Source organism: Acanthochromis polyacanthus, chromosome 5 (assembly GCF_021347895.1).
Source record: "Acanthochromis polyacanthus isolate Apoly-LR-REF ecotype Palm Island chromosome 5, KAUST_Apoly_ChrSc, whole genome shotgun sequence".
Classification (NCBI taxonomy): Eukaryota; Metazoa; Chordata; class Actinopteri; family Pomacentridae; genus Acanthochromis; species Acanthochromis polyacanthus.
Genome location: NC_067117.1, coordinates 4859844 through 4882428, shown reverse-complemented (window position 1 = coordinate 4882428; position 22585 = coordinate 4859844). Strand labels below are relative to the sequence as shown.

Sequence of the window (22585 nt, the reverse complement as noted above, 5' to 3'; positions counted from 1 at the left end):
TGACCCAAAATAAATATCATGCAAAAAGCACACAATAGGAGTTTTGTTATTTCTTGTGATGCAACCGCTGTTGTTCTTTCTGTGGCTCTGATCTGATGAAATCAGCGGCTCTGTTTACACGCTCTTCTCAGGCGTGCTTGTTATTCCTCCTGGTCATCACGGAACTGAGCAAACTGCCAGCTGTTGTGGTGGACAACGGAGTCGTAGTGCTCAGCCCCGTCTCTGGCTGCACCGAGGAGTTGGCACGTTGACCAGAGAGCCGGGCAGCTGTTTGCTTTGGAGCCCAATGCTAAATGTTCTATGTGACACAGCTTGACCTTTAAAATCCAAAACTAACAAGAAAAGCCCTCAGACAGCGCAGCACTCCTCCGAGGCTGTCCATTCCCACATATGGCGTTGTCAGAAATGCAGCATTTTATCATTATTGTTATTACTGATGATCAGAAGTAACTTCAACATAGAATGTGTTCATTTAAAATAGATGCGTCCTTGTATGCGTGTTAGGATACTGAATCATGTGGCCTACATATGTGTAAATTACTCTTATAAAGGTCTGTTGATCAGTGCATCACTTTTTTGGAAGCCTTTTTTTTGCAAGTGTTAAAATAACCGTTCCCTCCATGCTTTTATTTTGAAGGTGTACTTTTTTATTTACGGGCTTTTATTTTTGGCGCATTCCCGCAGCACAGGAAGTGTTTATCTAAGAAGCGGTGTCTTGACACAAGGAAGAAACTATCGAAAAGTCTGAAAATTCACTTAAGGATGGAAGGAAAACTGAGAAACACCCCCACAGTATAATCAGTCATTTCTTGTATCATTTCTGACGTCCAACTCCTGATAAGTCAGCAGTAGAATCACAATCATGTGATCATCAGCAGGCAGCTGATGCAGCGTTCACTTGTTGTCATGGTTACAGTGACAGCTGACAAATTGGACAAAACAAGAGTGTGTTTCTGTCTACCTCTATCTGAAATCAAGTGGTAAATTTGTCTGTGCTTCACAGTCTTAGTGGAAGCACAAATTAGTTTCATACCGGACACTACATGTTAAATAATCAGTTCAGAGTTTGAAGTTCTTCAGCCGAACTTATCTTTAAACAATACACTTTAATACGCCTTACAGCAAAGTGTCAGTTCTGAAGACTACTGTGGTGTAAACTAATCTTCTGGCATGTGGACGCCTGGATGAGTGTAGAGTTTCCTGGAGACGTTTCAAACATGGAACACTTTGTTAATCCTGCTGCCATATATACTGAGGAATTATAATCAGTTTCCATGAGCCGACGGCCCAGACGCTGGCGTCGTAAATCAAACCAGAATCAGGGAGTGATTGCTGACTCAGCCACAGCAAAACATGACGCTGATTGTTAAGATTTCTGCCACAAGAGTCATCGTTAGTTAGGATGAAGCACCGTTTAAAAAGACTCTCTGCGGGTCATTACGGCGTCGTCCCTTTTATGTTAGCACACGGATAAAAGTGTGAGTTTTCATGGAAAACATGAAATTACCTGGATGACGCCAAACTTTTGAGCAGTGGTGTGTTTATGACTGCAACAGTCTGCATCAAATGCACTGAGTTGTGACAAAATAATGTTGAACCAACAAACTACAGAGTTAGAGGGGTTGTTGTTTCATCTTAAGCCTTAAAAGGTATTTTTATTTGTTTAAAGATCGGTAGTGTTAGGGTCAGGTTTAGGATCCGTACCGTACCGATGCTACGGGTCCGTACCTCTAGCGTCTACCGGGAGTCACGTGACCAGATCTCACGTATCTGATTGGCAAATGGCAAGTGCCATATCCATAGTCCACAGGCTACGGGTACGGGTCCGTACCTCTAGCAACAACCTTAAAGATCAGTAGCATAAAAACAAGTCACAGACTATTATTTCTCATAGTGCGTACAACCGACTTTCAAACTGGACTTGTGAGTTTGCGTTGCTGCAGCACAAACTGAAGATTAGATCTGTAACACAAACACAGCCCAGACAGGAGTGATTTCATGGATTAATTTCAGGACTTACTGTCCTGGCATGGGTCCGTCCAGCACTCGAGTAAATGCAAGCTGAGAGCCGGTATGAGAGAGTCTGGCAGCATCACATGTCGGTCTGCATGCAGGCTTTAATCCAACCACACACGTTTCCATTTCTGGCCCCCAGGTGGCGCCATCAGCTCACAGGAAGTTTACTGCAATGATGACAAAGATTTTCCCAGCAGCTGGAGTCAGTCTGGCAATGGGAGACAAAAAAATAAATCCAACTGTTGTTTTTTTTACTGCTAGAAACAGTAAGATGTATTATTAGGTTTGTTATTTATAAAGGAAACTGAACTGTGTGTGGAATAGTGCCACGCAGGTTTAAATGGAATTCAGCCTGAGGGGTTTCTGTTGTTTGTGTTCGTTGACTCAGGTGCCAGGCGGGTGGAGTTTACAAGAAAACAGCCGGGAGGAGAAAGTTTATTCAATCACAGGAAGGCAGTCAGAGGTCAGTTCAGCCATTAACTGACTTCCTAACTCTGCTCAGCACTCATTTGTAAAGCAACACGAAATGTAAACATTTGAAGTTTAAAAAAGCCAACAGGAGCGTGAATTGGTCAGGGGCCAAAAGTATAATCTGTTTTTCTGACCAAACCAACAAACGAAAAAGGGAAAAACGGCTCAATTTTCCTTTTTTCGTTTTCAACCAAAAACGAAAAAACGGTTTTTTCCTTTCTCAATTCAAAACCAAAAATGAAACCAACACAAGCAAATTACGGCCGAATTTCGTTTTTTGGATTTCAATTTTCCGTTTTTTCGTTTCAGGTCTCAAAACGAAAAAACGGAAGCACGTGACCTCTGACCGTCACGGGTCAAATGGACTCCCTACCAAAAGAAAACCCTTACTGATAAATGGGTAATAAAAGATAAATTACGTTAAATAGCGTTTTTATTTTTGCACAGTATTTATCATATACACTACTAGGCTTGTGATAATGTTAGAAAATAATAATAATTATTATTATTAAGAACAATACTACTACTACTACTATAATAATAATAATAATAATAATAATTACAGGTCTGCTGCCTGGCCTGGATACATCTTATGCGAGGACGCGAGATCGTTAAATGTTCACCTTTGCGATAAGTGTGACATGTCTGTTGATCATAAAATACGTGGGTCATTTTAACTTTGTGACATGTCAGCTGCATGGCGTGTGCTGATGAGAAACTCAGTCGTCCGGGAGGAGCTTGGAGTAGAACTGCTGCTCCTTCATGCCCCTTTACACGTTGAGAACAGCTGGATGAGGCAGCTCGAAAAGAACCGTTTCCCTTAACTTACTAGGCTACCATTCAGACAGTTTTTCCCTGTAATATTATTACGATTACGCTTCCCCGTTTCCATGGTGACTCGTCGAATAGGGGTTCCATGCTGTCTTTTCAGAGTTGCGGTGCACGCGCTTATCTCCGGGTCAAACTACTCCAAGTTGATTAACTCAACTCAAATCAGCCGTTGTGAAACCGAAAACTCAGAGTTTTCTATCTCAGAGTAGATCAACTCAGAGTTGAGGATGAAACTCAGAGTTTCTTGAACCTGCTCCGTGAAACAGGCCCCTGGACGACCGAGTTTCTCATCAGCACAGGCCATGCAGCTGACATGTCACAAAGTTAAAATGACCCACGTATTTTATGATCAGCAGACATAGCATCAACCGGAGTGCCGGTTGATGTCACACTTATCGCAAAGGTGAACACTTAACGATCTCGCGTCCGCGCATTAAATGTATCCAGGCCAGGCAGCAGACCTGTAATTATTATTATTATCATTATCATTATTATTATTATTATAGTAGTAGTAGTAGTATTGTTGTTAATAATAATTATTATTATTATTTTCTAACATTATCACAAGCCTAGTAGTGTATATAATAAATACTGTGCAAAAATAAAAACGCTATTTAACGTAATTTATCTTTTATTACCCATTTATCAGTAAGGGTTTTCTTTTGGTAGGGAGTCCATTTGACCCGTGACGGTCAGAGGTCACGTGCTTCCGTTTTTTCGTTTTGAGACCTGAAACGAAAAAACGGAAAATTGAAATCCAAAAAACGAAATTCGGCCGTAATTTGCTTGTGTTGGTTTCATTTTTGGTTTTGAATTGAGAAAGGAAAAAACCGTTTTTTCGTTTTTGGTTGAAAACGAAAAAAGGGAAATTGAGCTGTTTTTCCCTTTTTCGTTTGTTGGTTTGGTCAGAAAAACAGATTATACTTTTGGCCCCTGACCGTGAATGCGTGTTGTGTTGGAGTGTTTGTGTGATCCTGTGAATGTTGTGTGACCTCTGGATGAATCACCTGCTCCGAACACTATTTATATGTCAGTCAGATGAGCTTCTATCCCGCAAGAAGTGAGATGTGCCAGAATGACGACTGACGAGCTAAAAAAGAATGAACGTGTCGGTTCGTGACTGCTTTGCCCTTCTTCCTGAAAAACAAAGAAAACTGGTTGTTTGATTCTTTTGTTTTCCAGATTAAGCATTCTGGTCTTCCTCTAATATCTGAGCAAAGACGATGAAAATATTGGACACAAAATGGAAAAAAAAAAATCACTAAGGGTGCTGCTCAGAATTTATTTTAATGTTGTTATAAATACAGATACACTGTAAAAAAAAATAAAAATAAGTCGTTTTTACAGTAAAATTCCAGCAGCTGTAGTCACCAGAATGCTACTCTAAAATTACAGTAAAACATTTTCTACGTTTACGGTAAAGAAATGTATTGATGTTGATTTTAGGGCTTAAAAACGTGCTTCATTCCATATTTTACTGTAAAAAAAAAAGAAAGAAACTTTTAACCTTGAAAAATGTGAAAATTTACATAAATATTGAAGCATTTTTTCCATTAATAGCACAACATTTACTATATTTAACATTTAATGTGTATTTTTAACAAAAACTGCAGTTAAAGCTGTTATTAACACAAAAGTACATCAATTTGACCCGTAACAAACTGCATTTTTTACATTACCAGTACAACAATATGCACATTTAACTGGGAAAAACTGTATCCTTTTCAAGAATTACAACCCCTGTCAAAAGTTTTAGGACGCTTTCTTATTCATTTGAATGGGAAAGCGTCCTAAAACTTTTGACAGGGGGTGTAAATGCAAAAATGACAGCATTATTACACATATTACAGCATCTTTCCAAGGTTGCAGGTTGGTTGTCTATTGGTCTGCTGTTTCAGGTTCAGCAGGAGGACAGACAGAAGCTCCTCCTCATCTTCTGTTTGTCTTCAGGCAGCACTAACGCCGCCCTGGTGGCAGCAGAGAGAACAGTCTGTGGCTGGGCTGGGTGGCCTTTAAGCTGCAGTGTTTGCAGTAAATGTCCTGCAGGATGGGGAGGGTTGTTCTGGTGGTTCTCAGCCCAGCGGACCACCCTCCTCAGGGCCAAGAAGTCCTGCCGGGTGCTGCTGATACTAACACACCAAACACTCTCAGTGCTGCAGCTGCAGAAGTTCCTGAGCGCCTTTAGAGGGAGCTGAGATGTTAACTTCTCTGCAGACGGAGCCAGAGTCGTGGAGGAGGGGAACCCTGGTTTGAGCAGTCCCACAAACAGAGTTATGTTTTGGCTTCGGCTCAAAGCAAACCTCTGCTGACTCATAATGCTCACTGTGGGTCCGACACAACATTACAGCAAACACTGGGTGTATCAAAAAGCTTGGCATGATCATAAAGGCTGCTGGAGATAACATGTTACTGCCTGTGACGGCTGAGAGCTGGAGGTTCAAGATTAAAGGCAAGGTGCAGAATGTGCAGTTCATCTCAGTTTCTTAATGATGATAATGATTTGACCCCACAATAAATCCAGTCTGAGGACTAAAACGAGGTGGTTTAACCCTCGTGTCGTCCTGCAAGTCAAACTGACCCGTTTCAAAGTTTGAAAATGTGGAAAAAATGATTCTGATGTCCACATTTTCAACATTTTTGAGAAATTTTCAAACATTTTTTGGTAGAAAAAAGAAAATATTGGAAGTTTTACTGATATATATGTAATAATTTTAGATATTTTTAGGATTCTTTTGGGAAGATTTTTACTTATTTTCTAAAATATGTACAAGAATTTTTTTGCCACATTTGGGAGATTTTTTTAAAAACAAAACTTTTCAGAAATTATTAGAATTTTCTTCCTGAAGGTTTTACAAATTTTCAGAAAGTATTTTTTTTTTAAATAAAACTTTTAAGGAAGTTTTGGAATTTTCTTCCTGAAGGTTTTGCAAATTTAAAGTTTGAAAAAGCGGGAAAAATATATATTTTCACAGCGAAACTTCTTAGTGCCACATTTTCAACATTTTTTTGGAATGTTTTTGAAAATTTTATGGCGGAAATAAAATAAATGCAAAAAAAAATGTTTCTTAAAAAAAAAAATCAACCAAAATCCAGTGAATTTCACTGGATTTTGGTTGATTTTTCTGTGAATGTTCTTAAATAAAATATTAGAAGTTTTGCTGATATATATGTAATCATTTTAGATATTTTTAGGATTTTTTTGAAGATTTTTACTCATTTTTTTGAATATATTTACAAGAATTTTCTTCTCAAATTTGGAAGATTTATTTAAACTAAAACTTTTAAGGGAAACTTAAGGAATTATTGGAAGTTTCTTCCTGAAGGTTTATGCAAATTTTCAGAAATTTGGGGAATTTTTTTGCTTAATGTTTTGGATTTTTTTTTGCCAGACAAAGAAAATAATATTTTTTGGTGGGATAAATGAGGACAACTGGAGGACTAAGACACCTAAGCTTGACTTCCGAGCTAATTTTAAGATTTAAAGAATCTAAAGATCATATCTTATTTCAAGAAATCTTACCAAGACATTTTCAACAGGAGGGTTAAGTAAAATTTGAGAGTGTGACGCTGATCGGAAGAGTCAAAAGATGACATAAGAGAATCCTCGAGGAAAGAACTTCCATGCCTTTTTGTGAACACAGGAATAGGTCTGTGAGGGTTATTCTGATCATACCTCCAGACACTGAAACCTTTTGAGAACAATAATCCCGTGTCGTTCGGTTTTCAAAGGTAAAAATAGACGAAGCAGCTCCACGGAGAATGCATGTTTTCCCATTCTAATGCCATGTGCCATCTGTTTGCAGGTATGTGCCCACCCTTTGTAGATACGGCCAGCTTGCCGCCATGCGATCCACTGCTGGGTTTAAAAGCTTAAGGCCCACCGAGAGGAACACACATCACTATTCCCCCACTGAGACTCATCCCAAACTCACATCGCTCTGTCAGGGTAAGTCTGTGCTCCTCTGTTGCTCTTCTTTTTAACCACTAAATGGAACTTCTGTGATCAAACTGGAGTTATTATTATTATACACTGTAAAAAAACGTTTGTACGTTTTACGGTGAAAAACTCTAAAACCGTTTATCAAACACTGAATCACCGTAAACAGGTTAATCAGGAGAAAAGTGTCTTTTTTAGATTTTTATTCTCTTGAAAAAACACATTTCCCGACTCCTGCACAGTTTTGAATGGAAAAATGGCATAATGTGTGGAATAAAACTGTAATTTCTGTATTTAATTCTTGAAAAGAACACAGTTTTTCCAGTTAAATGTACATATTGTTATACTGGTAAAGGAAATATGCTGCAATATTTATAACAAGTAACATGGCAATGTAAAAACTACAGTTTGTTACCGGTCAAACTGATGTACTTTTGTGTTAATAACGGACATATGACAGCTTTAACCGCAATTTTTGGTAAAAATACACATGTTAAATGTTAAATCCACTAAATGTTGTGCTATTAATGGGAAAATACTGTAATATTTATGTAAATTTTCACATTTTTAAAGGCTTAAACTTTTTATTTTACAGTGAAATATGTAAAGAAGCACATTTTTTAACTCTAAAATCAACAATATCAATACATTGAAGTTTTACTGTAATTCTACGGTCACATTCAGGTGGAATTTTACCGTAAAAACAACTGGATTTTTTTTACAGTGTTTTATCTCAGGCTGTTACAGCTGCAGAAACAAAGTCTTCTTCTCCATGTTGCTTTTACATGTAGAGTCGCTGCATCCTAAACATGTCGGACACAGAAGAAGCCACGCATGAGTGAGTACAAGATTCATTCCTGTAGAGCAGGGGTGTCAAACATGAGGTCCACGGGCCAAAACCAGTCCTCCAGAGGGTCCAATCCGGCCCGCAAAGTGGAAAAACTGCAGATTGTAAATTAATAAAACTACTAATTTAAAAATAATTTGTCGACCATGACAAGTTGTTTTGATCATCTTCAGTTTGGTCAGTTCCAGATATCTGTGACTAAATGTTGTGTTTCTTTGTGCTCGCTCCGTGATCTGGAGGTTGTAATGTGTAAATGATAAACTGAGGCATAAAGTTTTAAATTGAATTTGTTTTTCTTCAGAAACTTCCGGTTGTTCATAATGTTTGGTAAAAAGAGAATTCCTTAAATGTGAACATTTTTGCACTTAAAGGAACCATTGGGAGGTTTTGTTATTTATAGGTTAATATTCTGGGATTTTACTGGTCACTGGAGATCAAACTGGACTGAATGTGGAACCAGAACTGACACCTCTGCTGTAGAGATGAGCGAGTTTGACAAAATGAGGAGCAGACAGACGGAAATAACTTCATGAAATGTCTTCTTCTTTTTTTTGCTTTCAGAGGACAACGTAAGTCGGTGTTGCTTCTGGACCAGATAAATCTTCTCCTGAGTCTTTTTGCTGCAATGTAGGGTTATTTAAAAGAATGAACCGGTTTCATGACCCAATATTATAATAAGGAAAAGCAACAGAAAACTCTGTCCAAGTCACCATCAGCTACGGTCCTGGTCACCACTATTAGCGCCATTTCATTTTTAGCACAACCCGTAGAATAGCTTCAGAAACACACCCAGTGTCGAAAGTTTTGAGACACTTTCTCATTCAAATGAATGAGAACCCGTCTGAAAACTTTTGACAGGGGGTGTAAATAGAAATGTACCAAATTCAAATCATCAGAATATGTTGAAACCTTTACCCCACATTATTCCAGGTCAGCCTTCAGTTTTTTTGGATGTTTTAAGTGCTGTTTTTTGCACCGACCTTCAAAGACTTCACCCATCAGTTTAGCAAACTTCTTAATAATGTTGCATACTGATGAAACAGGGATGCCAAGGTTCTAGGAGACGGCCTTACAGCCTTTAGAAATAACAGGGAGGAACACGTGGCTTTTTAAAATATTAAAGTCATCATTCATTGGCTGATTCATGTCATGTGGTCACTGACAGCTGATTCTAATGTCTGATCAATAGCAGCTGAGGTTTTCCCTCACACTGGTTTAACCCTCGTGTTGTCCTGTGGGTCAAATTGACTCGTTTTAAAGTTTGAAAATGTGGGAAAAAACATATATATTCACAGTGAAACATTTTTGGGAGATTTTTGAACATTTTTTTGGTGGAAAAAAGAAATGTTAAAAATGTTTCTTTAAGAACATTCACATAAAAATCAACCAAAATCCAGCGAAATTCGCTGGATTTTGGTTGATTTTTATGTGAATGTTCTTAAAGAAAATATAAGAAGTTTTACTGACATATATGTAATCACTTTAGATTTTTTTAGGATTTATTTTTTGGAAGATTTACATTCAGTTTTTGAAAATATTCACAAGAATTTTCTTGCCTCATTTGGGTGATTTTTTATAAAATAAAACTTTTAGGGGATTATTGGAATTTTCTTCCTGAAGATTTTACAAATTTTCAGAAATTTGGGGAATTTATTTGCTGATTTTTTGGATTTCTTTTCAGACAAGGAAACAATATTTGTTGGTGCCTGTAAAGGAAGACCAAAATCCAGCAAATTTCACAGGATTTTTTTTTTTGTGAATGCTCTTAAAGAAACATTTAGATTTATTATTAATTATTATTATTATTATTTATTTTTATTATTGTTATTTATTTATTTATTTTTACTTTATTTCCACCAAAAAATGTTCAAAAATTCCCCCAAAATGTTGGACAACACAAGGGTTAAATATAAAAAAAAAGCTGATTATGAGTAGAATATTTGTGACTTTGCTTCAGTTTTCTGTTGCCTTTCCTGATTAAAACACTGCGTAATGAAATCGGTTCATTCTTTTTGAACGACCCTGTAGTTTACTGGCTGTGATGCTGCAAACAGATGACAGAAAACGTGAAAAAAAATGCACGTTTGTTGTGATTATGCTGCATGAATGTAGATTAGAAAAGCCACGCCGTTATTGTGAAGCTCATTGTATTCCTCTGCTCTCTGCCTCTATGTGGTGTGAAGGAGAGGAAGATATTGTTGGTATGTACAAAAACACAAACAATATCTCTGAAAGCTTCCAAACATCAGCCTGTAGCGCCTAGCCGTGCTTTTCTCTGGCACTTTGCGTCCTGCTTTGCATGCTTAAGCCTTACATTTAACCCTCGTGTTGTCCTGTGGGTCAAACAGACCTGTTTTAAAGTTCGAAAATGTAGGAATGTTCTTAAAGAAAATATTAGAAGTTTTACTGATACATATGGAATTACTTTAGATATTTTTGGGATTTTTTTGGAAGATTTTTTACTAATTTTTTGAAAATATTTAAGAATTTTCTTGTCACATTTGGGGGATTTAAAAAAAATCAAACTGTTAAGGGAAACTTTTCAGGAATTATTGGATTTTTTTTCCTGAAGGTTTTTTTTTTCAAATTCAAAGTTTCAAAATATGGAAAAAAAATATTTTCAGAGTGAAACTTCTGATGTCCACATATTCAACATTTTTTGCTGAAAATTTTGAACATATTTTTGGTGGAAATAAAATAAATGCTAAAAAAATAAATAAATGTTTTGCTGGATTTTGGTTGATTTTTATGTGAATTTTCTTAAAGAAAATAGAAGTTGTACTGATATATATGGAATCATTTTAGATAGTTTTAGGATTTTTTTGGAGATTTTTACTCATTTTTTAAAAATACTTTAAAACATTTTCTTACCGTATTAGTTTTTTTTAAATAAAACTTTTAAGGGAAACATTTAAGGAATTATTGGAATTTTCTTCTGGAAGGTTTTGTAAATTTAAAGTTTGAAAATGTGGAAAAAAAATTTCACTGTGAAACTTCTGATGTCCACATTTAACACTTTTGGGAATTTTTAGAACATTTTTTTAAGTGTGAAAACAAAGTTTCTGAAGAACATTCACAATAAATCAACCAAAATCCAGTGAAATTCACTGGATTTTTTGTGAGTATTCTTGAAGAAAATATTAGAAGTTTTACTGATATATAGGTAATCATTTTAGATATTTTTAGGATTTTTTTGAAAGATTTTTACTAATTTTTTGAAAATATTTACAAGAATTTTCTTGCTAAATTTGGGGGATCCTTAATTTTTTTTGGTATAAAACTTTTAAGGGAAACTTTTAAGGAATTATTGAAATTTTCTTCCTGAAGGTTTCGCCAAATTTCAAATCTTTGAGGAATTTTTTTGCAGAATTTTTGGATTTTTTTTTCCAAACAAGGAAACAATATTTTTTGGTTCTCATAAACGAAGACAACAGGAGGGCTAAACATTCTTAGCTACTAAACGCTCTGCCTCTGCTGAGCTGCTGTATTTGCTGTATTTTTGGCGTGTTGGTACTGCTATAGAAACAGCTGCTGTCCTTCAGCTTCTCTACCAGGTTGACCTCTGTCCTCTCAGTCCGTCCACCTCGTTTAAACATCCCAGCGGACCTGTCCTTTCTATTCAAATGGTCCAACTGGTCGCCATCAGGGATAAAAAGGGTCGTACGCCTATTTCTGTCCACTGTTCGACTCTGGCAGCACCTGTCTCCATCTACAGTAATGTAGGTCAGCTTATGTTCTCAGTGCAGGACCTTGGGGAAGACAGCAGCGAGAGGACAATGCCCACTTTCATTTTTATGCCTGTCGGGGGTCCTCCTGGATGCAGCTCGGCTTACCTTGTTTGCAGGGAAAGAGGTTGAATTTCCTTCTGTAGCCAAAGAGACTGAAGGTTTGGTGTTATTTCTTCCCCCACAGAGGAACACTGAAGGCGTAAACACAGCATTTAAACTCGTTGGAAAGAAGAGCAAAGAGCTGAAAGGAACTGTGGGAAAGCTGGAGGCAAAATGGCAAAAATCCCTTCACTACTTCAGTCATTTCTGATTCTAATCGAATCTAAATTCAAACTGGAAAAGAGCCATTTCCATAGTTTTGCTGAAAGAGCGAACATTTTAATGAAGGAGCGTCATTTAACCCTCCTGTTGTCTTCATTTACAGGCACCAAAAAATATTGCTTCCTTGTCAGAAAAAAATCCAAAAATTTAGCAAAAAAATTCCCCAAATTTATTGAAATTTGCAAAACCTTCAGGAAGAAAATTCCAATAATTCCTTAAAAGTTTTATTTTTTAAAAAATCCCCTAAATTTGGCAAGAAAATTCTTGTAAATATTTTCAAGAAATGTGTAAAAATCTTCCAAAAAAAATCCTAAAAATATCTAAAGTGATTCCATATATATATATATCAGTAAAACTTCTGATATTTTCTTTAAGAGCATTCACACAAAAATCAACCAAAATCCACCTAATTTTGCTGGATTTTGTTTCAATTTTATGCAAATGTTCTTAAACATTTTTTTTACCAACAAAAAAAATTCAAAAACTTCCCCAAAATGTTGAAAAAAAATTTCCCACATTTTTAAAATTTAATTTGCAAAACCTTCAGCAAGAAAATTCCAATAATTCCTTAAAAATTTCCCTTAAAAGTTTTAGTTTAAAAAAATCCCCCAAATTTGGCAAGAAAATTCTTCTAAATATTTTCAAAAAAAATGAGTAAAAATCTTCCAAAAATAATCCTAAAAATATCTAAAGTGACAACATATGTTCTTAAAAAATATTTTCAACATTTCTTTTGTCCATCAAAAAATGGTCAAAAATTTCCCCAAAATGTTGAAAATGTGGACATCAGAAGCTTCACTGTGAAAATATATTATTTTTTTTCCACATTTTCAAAGTTTAAAACGGGTCAGTTTTAACCCACAGGACCAAACGAGGGTTAAATGAAGCCACATACATCCAATTAATCTTTCCATGGCAGAATAAATGGATAAAAGTTGTGCTGACAGACGTGTAACATGAGGAAAAGTTCACTGTGGCCACTGAGTAGAATGCAAATGTCATGCAAATAAAACCATCTGGTTGCTTTTTGAAGCGATGCATGATCTGCTCACAACTCTACATGCTTGCTTTGCACAGAAGGAGAGGAGGAGGAGGAGGAGGAGGAGGAGGAAGAGGAGGTAGAGGAGGAGGAGGAGGAGGAAGAGTTAGAGGAGGCAGAGGAGGAGGAGGTGGAAGGTAGTACTGCTTATGCTAATATGTTAGCATGCGGGCTATAACAGTCATGTTAGTAGCTGTTGGCAGTCATGTTGTGTGATGACAGTAGTTATGAGTTAACATGATGCTGTCACATGAAAACGCCAACTCCTCACAAGCAGAGAAAAACAACGAAGGCAAACCATTTCCCCGATGATGTAACCGTTCCATAAATGCAGCTAAAATCAATTACTGTACATATGGTGACATACACTTCTGCAATGTAAATGCAGTTTTATTCATTGTGGATCTGCAGAGTGTCTAAAGGTCAATTTAACACCTTAATATAAATTTGAAGTCATGCAGATAGCTGTGGGTTAAAGATCAAGAATGAAAGGTTTAAAGCAGGGGTGTCCAACATGCGGCCCACGAGCCAAAAGCGGCCCTCAAAGTGTAAAAATTACAGAGAAGACATTAACTGCAGATTATAAATTAGTAAAACTATAAATTTAAAACAATTTCAAGACCATGACAAGTTGTTTTGATCATAAGAGTTAAATATTAGATTGCTCATTGTTCATTTGTTGTTTTGTGTCTCATTTTTGTAATATTTTGTCTTGTTTTTGTTGTTTTTGTCTGACTTTTGTCTCATGTTTTTGTTGTTTTGTGTCTCATTTTTGTAATATTTTGTCTTGTTTTTGTTGTTTTTGTCTGACTTTTGTCTCATGTTTTTGTTGTTTTGTGTCTCATTTTTGTAATATTTTGTCTTGTTTTTGTTGTTTTTGTCTGACTTTTGTCTCATGTTTTTGTTGTTTTGTTTCTCATTTTTGCCGTTTTGTGTTCCCTTGTTGTCTTTTTTGACAATTTTTTTTGTCGTTTTGTTTCCTTTTTGCCTTTTTTTGTCCATTTCTTTGTTATTTTGTAATTTTTTCTATAATCTTTTGTCTCTTTTTCTGTTTTGTGTCGTTTGTTTCATTTCTCGTCATTTTGTTTCTCGTTTTTGTCATTTGTCTCATGTTTTTGTCATATTCTGTCATTTATTTGTTGTTTTTTTGTCATTTTGTCTCTTTTTTTTGGTCTCGCTTGTGTCATTTGTCCCTTTGTGTCTTGTTTTTGTAATATTTTGTCTTTTTTTTTACAGTAAAATACTACATCATTCAGTTCCAGATAGCTGTGACTAAAGATGTTTTGCAAAAAGATAATTCCTTAAACGTGAACATTTTACTTTTTTTGCACTAAAACAAAGGAAACATTAAGAGTTGTGGTTATTTATAGGTTATTATGTTGTGATTTTACTGGTCACTGGAGATCAAACTGGACTGAATGTGGACCTGAACTAAGACAAGTTTGACACCCCTGATTTAAAGCAATTATTTTTTCTTCTTCATTTTCTGTTTTCTGGACGTATATCCACGAATCAGACAGAACTCCTGCCTTCCTTAGACTTTATTAGGTGTTATATTATTTTGTAAATCTTTACTTTACCCTTTATCTGATAAACAAGTTACAATAATCAACAAAAAATGTAATTATCTAAGACAATCCCCCAAAAAAACAAATCCATTCTTTGTGTCTTTGTGACTCGGTTATCTGCACTGATAATCTAAAGCAGCTTCTCCAAACTGAGAAACAGAAACATGAGCACGCCTGCATGTCTGCCATGTCCATCAGCACTGACAGGAGATGGTCATCTATGCAATCCTGTGAGCCTAAAGGTCATCCAGCTCCAGCATTAGACAACACTTCATACCCGAAAGACCAACAGGAAGGACGCTGTGTGACAATCAGCACGGACCTCACAAAAAAGAGAGAGAGTCATTTTGAGGAGATTCTCCTTGACGATATGAACATTTTTAAGTGAAAAAGCAATATATTTATATATTATTATCTTTGAAAAAGAAGAATTCCATCGGATGCTCTTTGGTCAGACCTACGTTAAGTTTTTCTCTGCAGGAGTCGTTAACCCTTTAAAACCCACGGTTGCAAAAATACAGCAGAAAATATAGAAGAAAATGAGCAAAACAAAAAAGGATATATGTCTATATCTGTCTATCTTATCTTCACAATATATGAAGATAAGATAGACAGATATAGATATTCTATTTTGTTTTGTTTTGCTCATTTTCTTCTATATTTGACGATGTATTTTCACAGCAGTATATATATATATATATATATATATATACACCCCCTGTCAAACGTTTTAGGACGCTTTCTCATTCAAATGAATAAGAATGCGTCCTAAAACTTTTGACAGGGGGTGTATATATATATATATATATATATATACGGTATATATATGTATGTATGAAGAGTTCATCTGCAAAAACAGATAACTCCGTTTTGATACATTTTCAGAAAACTTTTTTTTATTGTTTACTTGAGATAACATCAATCAAACTGAAGTTGAGTGGATTTGACTCAATAAAAAAATACATTACAAAATAGAGAAAAAATGAATAATTAGTGTGTTATTATCTCAAGTAAACAATAAAAAAATGAGTTTTCTGAAAATTTATAAAATGGAGTTACCTGTTTTTGCAAATGAACTTTTCATACATATATATATATATATATATATATATATGAACAAAAAATGAATGACTTAAACATATACATATGTTTAATTCATTCATTTTTTATCATCTTTTTTCTGTATTTGGGTCTTCCGGGGTTAAGAATCTCATCTATCGCCACATGACCGCTTGCACTCTCTGCATCTTTTCTGCTTCAGTCTTTGTTGGTTTTGTTCTGACGTTCTGATCTTTCACTAGATGCTGGAGAAGATAATGAAGGAGGTATGGACAGCTTGTTTGCTCAGATTAGGCGTGTCAGAAGAAAAATGTTGCTCGCAGGGACTTTTCATGCGTAAAGTGCTTGTTTTTTCCCCCCAACGAGCCGTCTCATTAACTGAGGATTTTACTTTGTTTTTTTCTTATTATGGAAATAAAGAGGACGCAAAGCCCAAGCAAAAGTAAGCACAAAGTTAGAAAAATATTAGTATAAGTCAAATACAAAAGACTACACAGTGAGAGAATTTTTCCCATCGTCCTCAGGGCTGGATTCGTGGCCGGTTTGGCAGCTCCAAAGATCCCAGACGGTGAAAAAGTGGACTTTGATGTGAGTTCATCTCAGGATTGATCCAAGTTACAGATGGATAGCATGTCAGCTCACATTCAGGCTTTTTTTTCCTCCAAATTTTCAGGATATTCAGAGGAAACGAATGGAAAAGGACCTCATAGAGCTCAAGAGTCTGATCGAAGCTCACTTTGAGAAGCGTAAGAAGGAGGAAGAAGAGCTTGTTCACCTCACAGTTCGCATTGTACGTTCATTGCTGCTGTCACATAGCGTGTGAATAAAGGTTGATTTTATGTAATCTGTAAATCTTTTGGTCTGTAAAATGTTCTTCTATCAGGAGAAACGCAGGTCTGAGAGAGCAGAGCAGATGAAGATCAGAGCAGAGAGAGAAAGAGAACGGCAGAACAGACTAGCTGTAAGTAAAAATGACATCCACAGATTAGAACTAGAACACAAGACGCTTCCTGACACCCCAGATTGTCTAGCAGTCACAGAAACAGGCTTTTAAATGTTTACATTAAGTAATTACCTGATCATTTAGTAGTTCTGCTTCAGGCTAACACACTGTCGCTATGAATTAAATTTAAGTTCATCTTAAACAAGTTCCTGCCATCAAAACATTCTGAGTCTGATCAAAGGTGGTGTGTTGGTTTCTTTTCCCCACCAGGAAGAGAAAGCAAGAAAAGAAGAAGAAGAAGCCAAGAAGAAGGCAGATGATGATGCAAGGAAGAAGATGATCCTGTCCAACCTGAGCTTCACTGGATACAAGGTGATGAATTATTAAAACGCCGGTCTGATTGTGCGTTTTAATGAATTAATCATCTCATGTCCACTGTTCCTCCACACAGACACAGACCGGAGCGAAAAGACAAACAGAGAGAGAAAAGAAGAGGAAGATCCTCAACGATCGACGCAAGGAGCTGAACATTGATCACCTGAAAGAAGAAAAACTCAAGTAAAAGGACACAATGAGTGATCAAGTTCATAATTACTGCTCACTCTTCCTTTGTCGTTTCTGATAAAAGTCCATGCGAACACAATAACCTGCCTTAACGCTGTTGTCTCTGCTGATACAGGGAGAAAGCTAAGGAAATGTGGGAATGGATGCGCCAGCTAGAGGCGGAGAAGTTTGACTTTCAGGATAAGTTCACAAAGCAGAAGTACGAGGTAAAACTCACCGAAATTCTCCTCGTGTCACATCGGAAACTTACCTTCTGACGAACAGGTTCTAGGACGCAGGCCAAAACACGAGTACATGACAGCGGTGAATGGGAACGTTTACCCACACTTCCTACAAGATGTCACTCAGTTGTCATATGTGGAAATCAGCCAAGACAATAAATAAATCAATTTTAATAGTCTAAACTAGACTGCCCTACAAAAACGGAATGAAGTAGACAGACGCGAGATTTGTTATGAGACTAAAAAAATGTTCAACATCAGTCGTAAAATCAACATTTGATGAGATTCTTTTTCAAGCTTTACATAAGAATTAAAAAAAATACTGAGCATCTTTAAAGAAAATCTGTTCTTGCAGCTGCTTTTGATAATCTTGTGCAAAAACCTAGTTAACAATGTAACGTGTATTTTCTGATGTGGTATTTTTACCACATCGAGCTGCAAGAATTCCACAAGAGGTGGAGCGGAGATGCAGCTGCCACTACTGAACTGCCTTAGCTTGGCTAATGCATCGAAGCTATGGTTAGCATGTAAGATCATCAAAGCTATATTGTATGACATGAAAAGGGTTGTAAATATACACTACTGTTCAAAGGTTTAGGGTCACCCAGACAATTTCATGTTTTCCATGAAAACTCAAACTTTTATCCATGTGCTAACATAACTGCACAAGGGTTTTCTAACCACCAATGAGCCGTTAGCTAACACAATGTAGCATTAGAACACAGGAGTGATGGTTGCTGGAAATGTTCCTCTGTAGCTACCCCTATGGAGATATTCCATTAAACATTTCCAGCTAGAATAGTCATTTACCACATTAACAATGTCTAGACTGGATTTCTGATTCATTTAATGTTATCTTCAATGACAAAAATTGCTTTTCTTTCATAAATAAGGACATTTCTAAGTGACCCCAAACTTTTGAACGATATAAATTTCGCTTTTGCAAAGGCTAGCTCTGGCAACTATGCAATTACTTAAGCTGCACAGTTTTAACTAGTTAATTTAAACGCAAGACACTTGTGCTCCAAACAAGAAAGATGCACACTCAGTGAAGGACCTAGGATCCCTAACCCATCACTGTACACACCAGTGAACAGTGATTCCTAACACATCTCTGGGTCATCAGGTCGAAACCTCCCTTCAACGGTGTTTCGCCTATTTAGTCCCACAACACATCCAGGAGGCTAGGCGTTGAACTCTGGCGTCCCCGATTCCCCCCCCCCCCCCCCCCAGTGCCAGTTCACACTGCTCCTACACAATCCAAACAGTTTCAAAGATGCTCCAGGTAGTAACCACTGCTGATGCTACCAGTTCGCTAGCTCAAGATGCCGAATGCCTAGTGCCAACTGCTATAAACCGACAAAGAAACTGTACTTATAAACTCCAAACCTCTCTAAATGCTAATGCTTGCTGTAAGACTACTACCATTTCCAAAGGAAATTTACCACTGATAAAGAAACTATACAAGCCAGCTCACCAAACTTGCTAGTGCTACATGCTAATACTAACTGCTAATTGCTAAAATACTTAAGTACTTCAGTCAAGCTGACCACAGACAGAGAAAGAAACTATACTTATAAACTCTCCAAACCTGCTAGTGCTAACTCTAAATGCTAATGCTAGCTGCTCCTACATAAAACAAACAGCACTGCCATGTTCAGTTTACCCAGGCCTGTTTAGGAGATGCTCCAAGTGGCGACCAGTGCTGATGCTACCAGTTAGCTAGCCCAAGATTCTGAATACCTAAAGCCATCTGCTTAAAAGTAGCAAAGAAAATTTACTTAAAAACTCTCCAAACTCATCTAAATGCTAATGCTAACTAGACTACTACCATGTCCAAAGCAAACTTACCACTGACAAAGAAACTATATAAGCTAGCCCACCAAACTTGCTAGTGCTACATGCTAATGCTAACCGGTAATTGCTAAAATACTTCACTACTTCAGCCAAGCTCACCACAAACAGAGACCGCTTTTTTCAAGCAAATTGCACAGTTTTAATTAAGGTATAATCATTTTATATGGTAGCATAAATTCCAAAAAGTCATTTAACTTTGAATCTAATCTTTGCACAGATCACCGTGCTGAGGAATCGAGTCTCTGACCATCAGAAAATGTGAGTATATTTTGTCAATTATTATGATTTTATTCGGTGCTTTCTCATATTTTTTGATACATTTTCTGGAGGAGAACAACCCCTTAACAAAAACAGGTACAAACCCAGAACAAAGTAAGTGAGGAAAAGCAGAAAGTCAGCATAGTTAGAATCACTGAATCCCTGTTTACACTCCTGAGTCTACCCTCATGTAAATGTTCTCATCGAGTTTCCACCTTCCTCTCGTTTCAACCTCCCCTTTCCCCTGGTCTCCATTTGTTGGACGCTGCGTCAGCCAGCTGGTTGAAAGCAGGGCTAAGGTTACCTGAGTACATCCAGCCAAACAGGATAGGGACAACAAAAAAGAGTGAACAGGCAAGAGGCATTTTAACAAAGGGCAGGCTGGGGTATCTGAACGAAATGTGCTCAGTCTCAGAGAAAACATGGGCTGTGAGCTATCATGACATCATCTATGATCATGTCTCTTAATAAAAGAGTGACCGGCTCCTTTTGCCATCCAGATTATGTGCATTTTCTGCTGATCACATGTAGACAACAAGGACTGAGGTGCTAAAAGCAAATCTAATACAACCCAGCATTGGTTTTCCTGCAAAATATGTCATAGTTAGGAGTGAAGTAACAGCAGAAGTAATGTCTTGGTTTGTTTTCAAAGTTGATCCAAAATTCACACAAAAGTCTTGCCGGCAGAAATAAACCACCTAACATTGATCAGCTGCAGAGGCCAAACCTGTGTAGCAACAGTGGACAAAGATAGCAGTCAAGCATTTGAAGTAAATCCCCTGACAACATAGGACAGCTATGACAAGCTTCCAGGAGCTCCAGTATCTGAGCTGCCGTTGTGGGGTGGTGGTAACCAACGATGGGTTTGATGTCCGGGAGGAGCCAAGATAATCCTTTATGCACACTACTGTTCAAAAGTTTGGGCTCACTTAGAAATGTCGTTATTTCTGAAAGAAAAGCAGTTATTTTTCCAACATTAAATGAATGATAGATCTAGTCAAGACATTGTTAATGTGTTAAATGACTATTCTAGCTGGAAATGTTTAATGGAATATCTCCATAGGAGTACAGAGGAACATTTTCAGCAACCATCACTCCTGTGTTCTAATGCTACATTGTGTTAGCTAACGGTGTTGAAAGGCTCATTGATGATTAGAAAACCCTTGTGCAGTTATGTTACCACATGGATAAAAGTGTGAGTTTTCATGGAAAACATGAAACTGTCTGGGTGACCCCAAACGTTTGAACAGCAGTGTCGTCTAAAAACTTAAAACATAAATCAAATTCTGATTCAAAATAGTTCAATTGAGGAAAAACTCATTGACACGCATGTAAGATTGCAACACTTGAGGGCTACAAGCCAAAAAGATTTGAGTTAATGAGACTGTAAAAGGTGTCCGGATGCATTTTCTATTACATTCCTGTCTGCAGTTGTGTTATGCAAGTTCAGGAAATGCCTTTGGTTGGCTGACACTGTTTACAACACTTCTCAGAGGTTTATTACTAATTATAAAGTGTTGACACACCACTGTGAGTTCTACTTTTATGTGGGATGGCCTTCTTTAGCCTCCAGAAAGTTCCATCATTGGTTTACTTTCATACACAAGGCGACACTTGGACTACTGCCCACTTATATTTGTTCCTTAACTGCACAGAAAAGTTTCTCTCCATTCACATCATCATCTGTTGCCTTCTGTTCTATATGTTCGTATTGAATTGGGGAAAAAAGGCTTTTGTTACTCTGCACCTTTTACGTGGAATATGTTGCAGAAAGACTGGAAATTAACCGAGTTAATCTCACTGAGCGCTTTTAAATCCAAACTGCCAGTTCTTGATCTAAAAGTTTAGTCTGTACTACGGCCTTTCTGGGTCCGGAATTTCCCTAAAATAATTTAAATTTCAAATGCAGCTACAGAGGGTGCTTTATATGCATCGGCGGAATTAATCAGCTTTCTCAGGAACACAGATATATTTCTCAAGCCTCAGTAGGCAGCACAGGTGAGCACCAGCCAGCTAGATAGGTTGTGTACCGGCTGATATGACGAATCTCTGCTGACTGTCGCTTTATTTCTCAGTACAAAGGGTACGAGGAGCAAGCGGGGCCTCAGGAAGTAACATCTGCCACCGACTGGAGGAAAACTGGCACGATCCGGCCTCCATGAGTTACTGAGAGTAATCTGAAGTGCATAATAATGCTTTCTAACTACTTGAATACGCAAGAACAAAACGGCATGCTCTTAAAATGTCACCTGTGTGGACGTCTAACAGGTCGTGATATCTGGCAGATCGACTGATACTTAATCTTGTGTAACCTTTTCATTTCAACCTAAATTCATGTCCTGACTTTTGGAAGAGTCAAAGTTAAGATTAAGAGGTTCTTGTGTGTTGGATTTTGTGATTTTAAAGGATAAAAAATGACTTTCAAATAAACGGTGTCTTTTGTCTTCCCTTCGCTTGTGGGAAATCACAGATGAGCAGCAGTTCCTCGGTAATTAAACAGCCACACCTTCTTTAATAGGGCCAGATTGTATTTGCCAGAACTGGGCTTGTTTGGTGGTTGTTGTTCCGACAAAATCTGATGATGTTTGCTTTGGCTGAAGTCCCATTTTCCTTCTGGCTTAGAAGAAAAAAAGACACCCGGGCTGGATGAGCTGTAAGTGGTCGCATACGAACACGTAAATCTGAAATCAAATGATTATGGAAAAGATCAGCCGTGAAGCGCCAGGATTCTCCGTTGGACGCTTGTGTGGATTGTGTGAAGTGTGAACGAGCAAAGTTCAAACCTTGTCACCTATTACATAACACACCGAGGACAACAGCAGCTGCAGGGAATGTGTCTAATAGCTTGTTCTCCAAGCAAAATAAAGAAAAACATAAGGGTGGAGCAAACAGAATTTGTGCTGCCAATCTGCCCGGAAGCGTTTC

The 22585-nt window shown here is 37.2% G+C and overlaps 1 protein-coding gene across 2 annotated transcripts; it reads left to right on the top strand.

Moving 5' to 3' along the window:
- The first annotated feature begins 2340 nt into the window (after positions 1-2340).
- On the top strand, positions 2341-22090 carry tnnt2b (troponin T type 2b (cardiac)). Of its 2 annotated transcripts, XM_051947938.1 has the most exons (14): positions 2341-2479; positions 7122-7264; positions 8047-8093; positions 10286-10303; positions 16060-16083; positions 16238-16259; positions 16342-16405; positions 16491-16607; positions 16701-16778; positions 17031-17132; positions 17212-17318; positions 17440-17530; positions 19620-19660; positions 21736-22090. In XM_051947938.1, exons 3-14 carry the CDS (start codon positions 8090-8092, stop codon positions 21773-21775), a joined length of 708 nt encoding a protein of 235 aa, XP_051803898.1. In that variant the 5' UTR covers positions 2341-2479; positions 7122-7264; positions 8047-8089; the 3' UTR covers positions 21776-22090. The 2 variants fall into 2 exon arrangements, with proteins under 2 accessions (XP_051803898.1, XP_022056354.1); XM_022200662.2 differs by lacking the exons at positions 2341-2479; positions 7122-7264; positions 8047-8093 and having other exon boundaries at positions 9607-10303.
- Positions 22091-22585: the final 495 nt, after the last annotated feature.

Excerpts from the sequence above, each read along its gene's own strand:
- tnnt2b (XM_022200662.2), top strand. The coding sequence starts at position 10,144 with ATGCTGCAAACAGATGACAGAAAACGTGAAAAAAAATGCACGTTTGTT. Across the intron at positions 10,304-16,059 it reads AGGAGAGGAAGATATTGTTG|ATGCTGGAGAAGATAATGAA; the intron begins GTATGTACAAAA and ends ATCTTTCACTAG. Across the intron at positions 17,531-19,619 it reads TCACAAAGCAGAAGTACGAG|ATCACCGTGCTGAGGAATCG; the intron begins GTAAAACTCACC and ends ATCTTTGCACAG.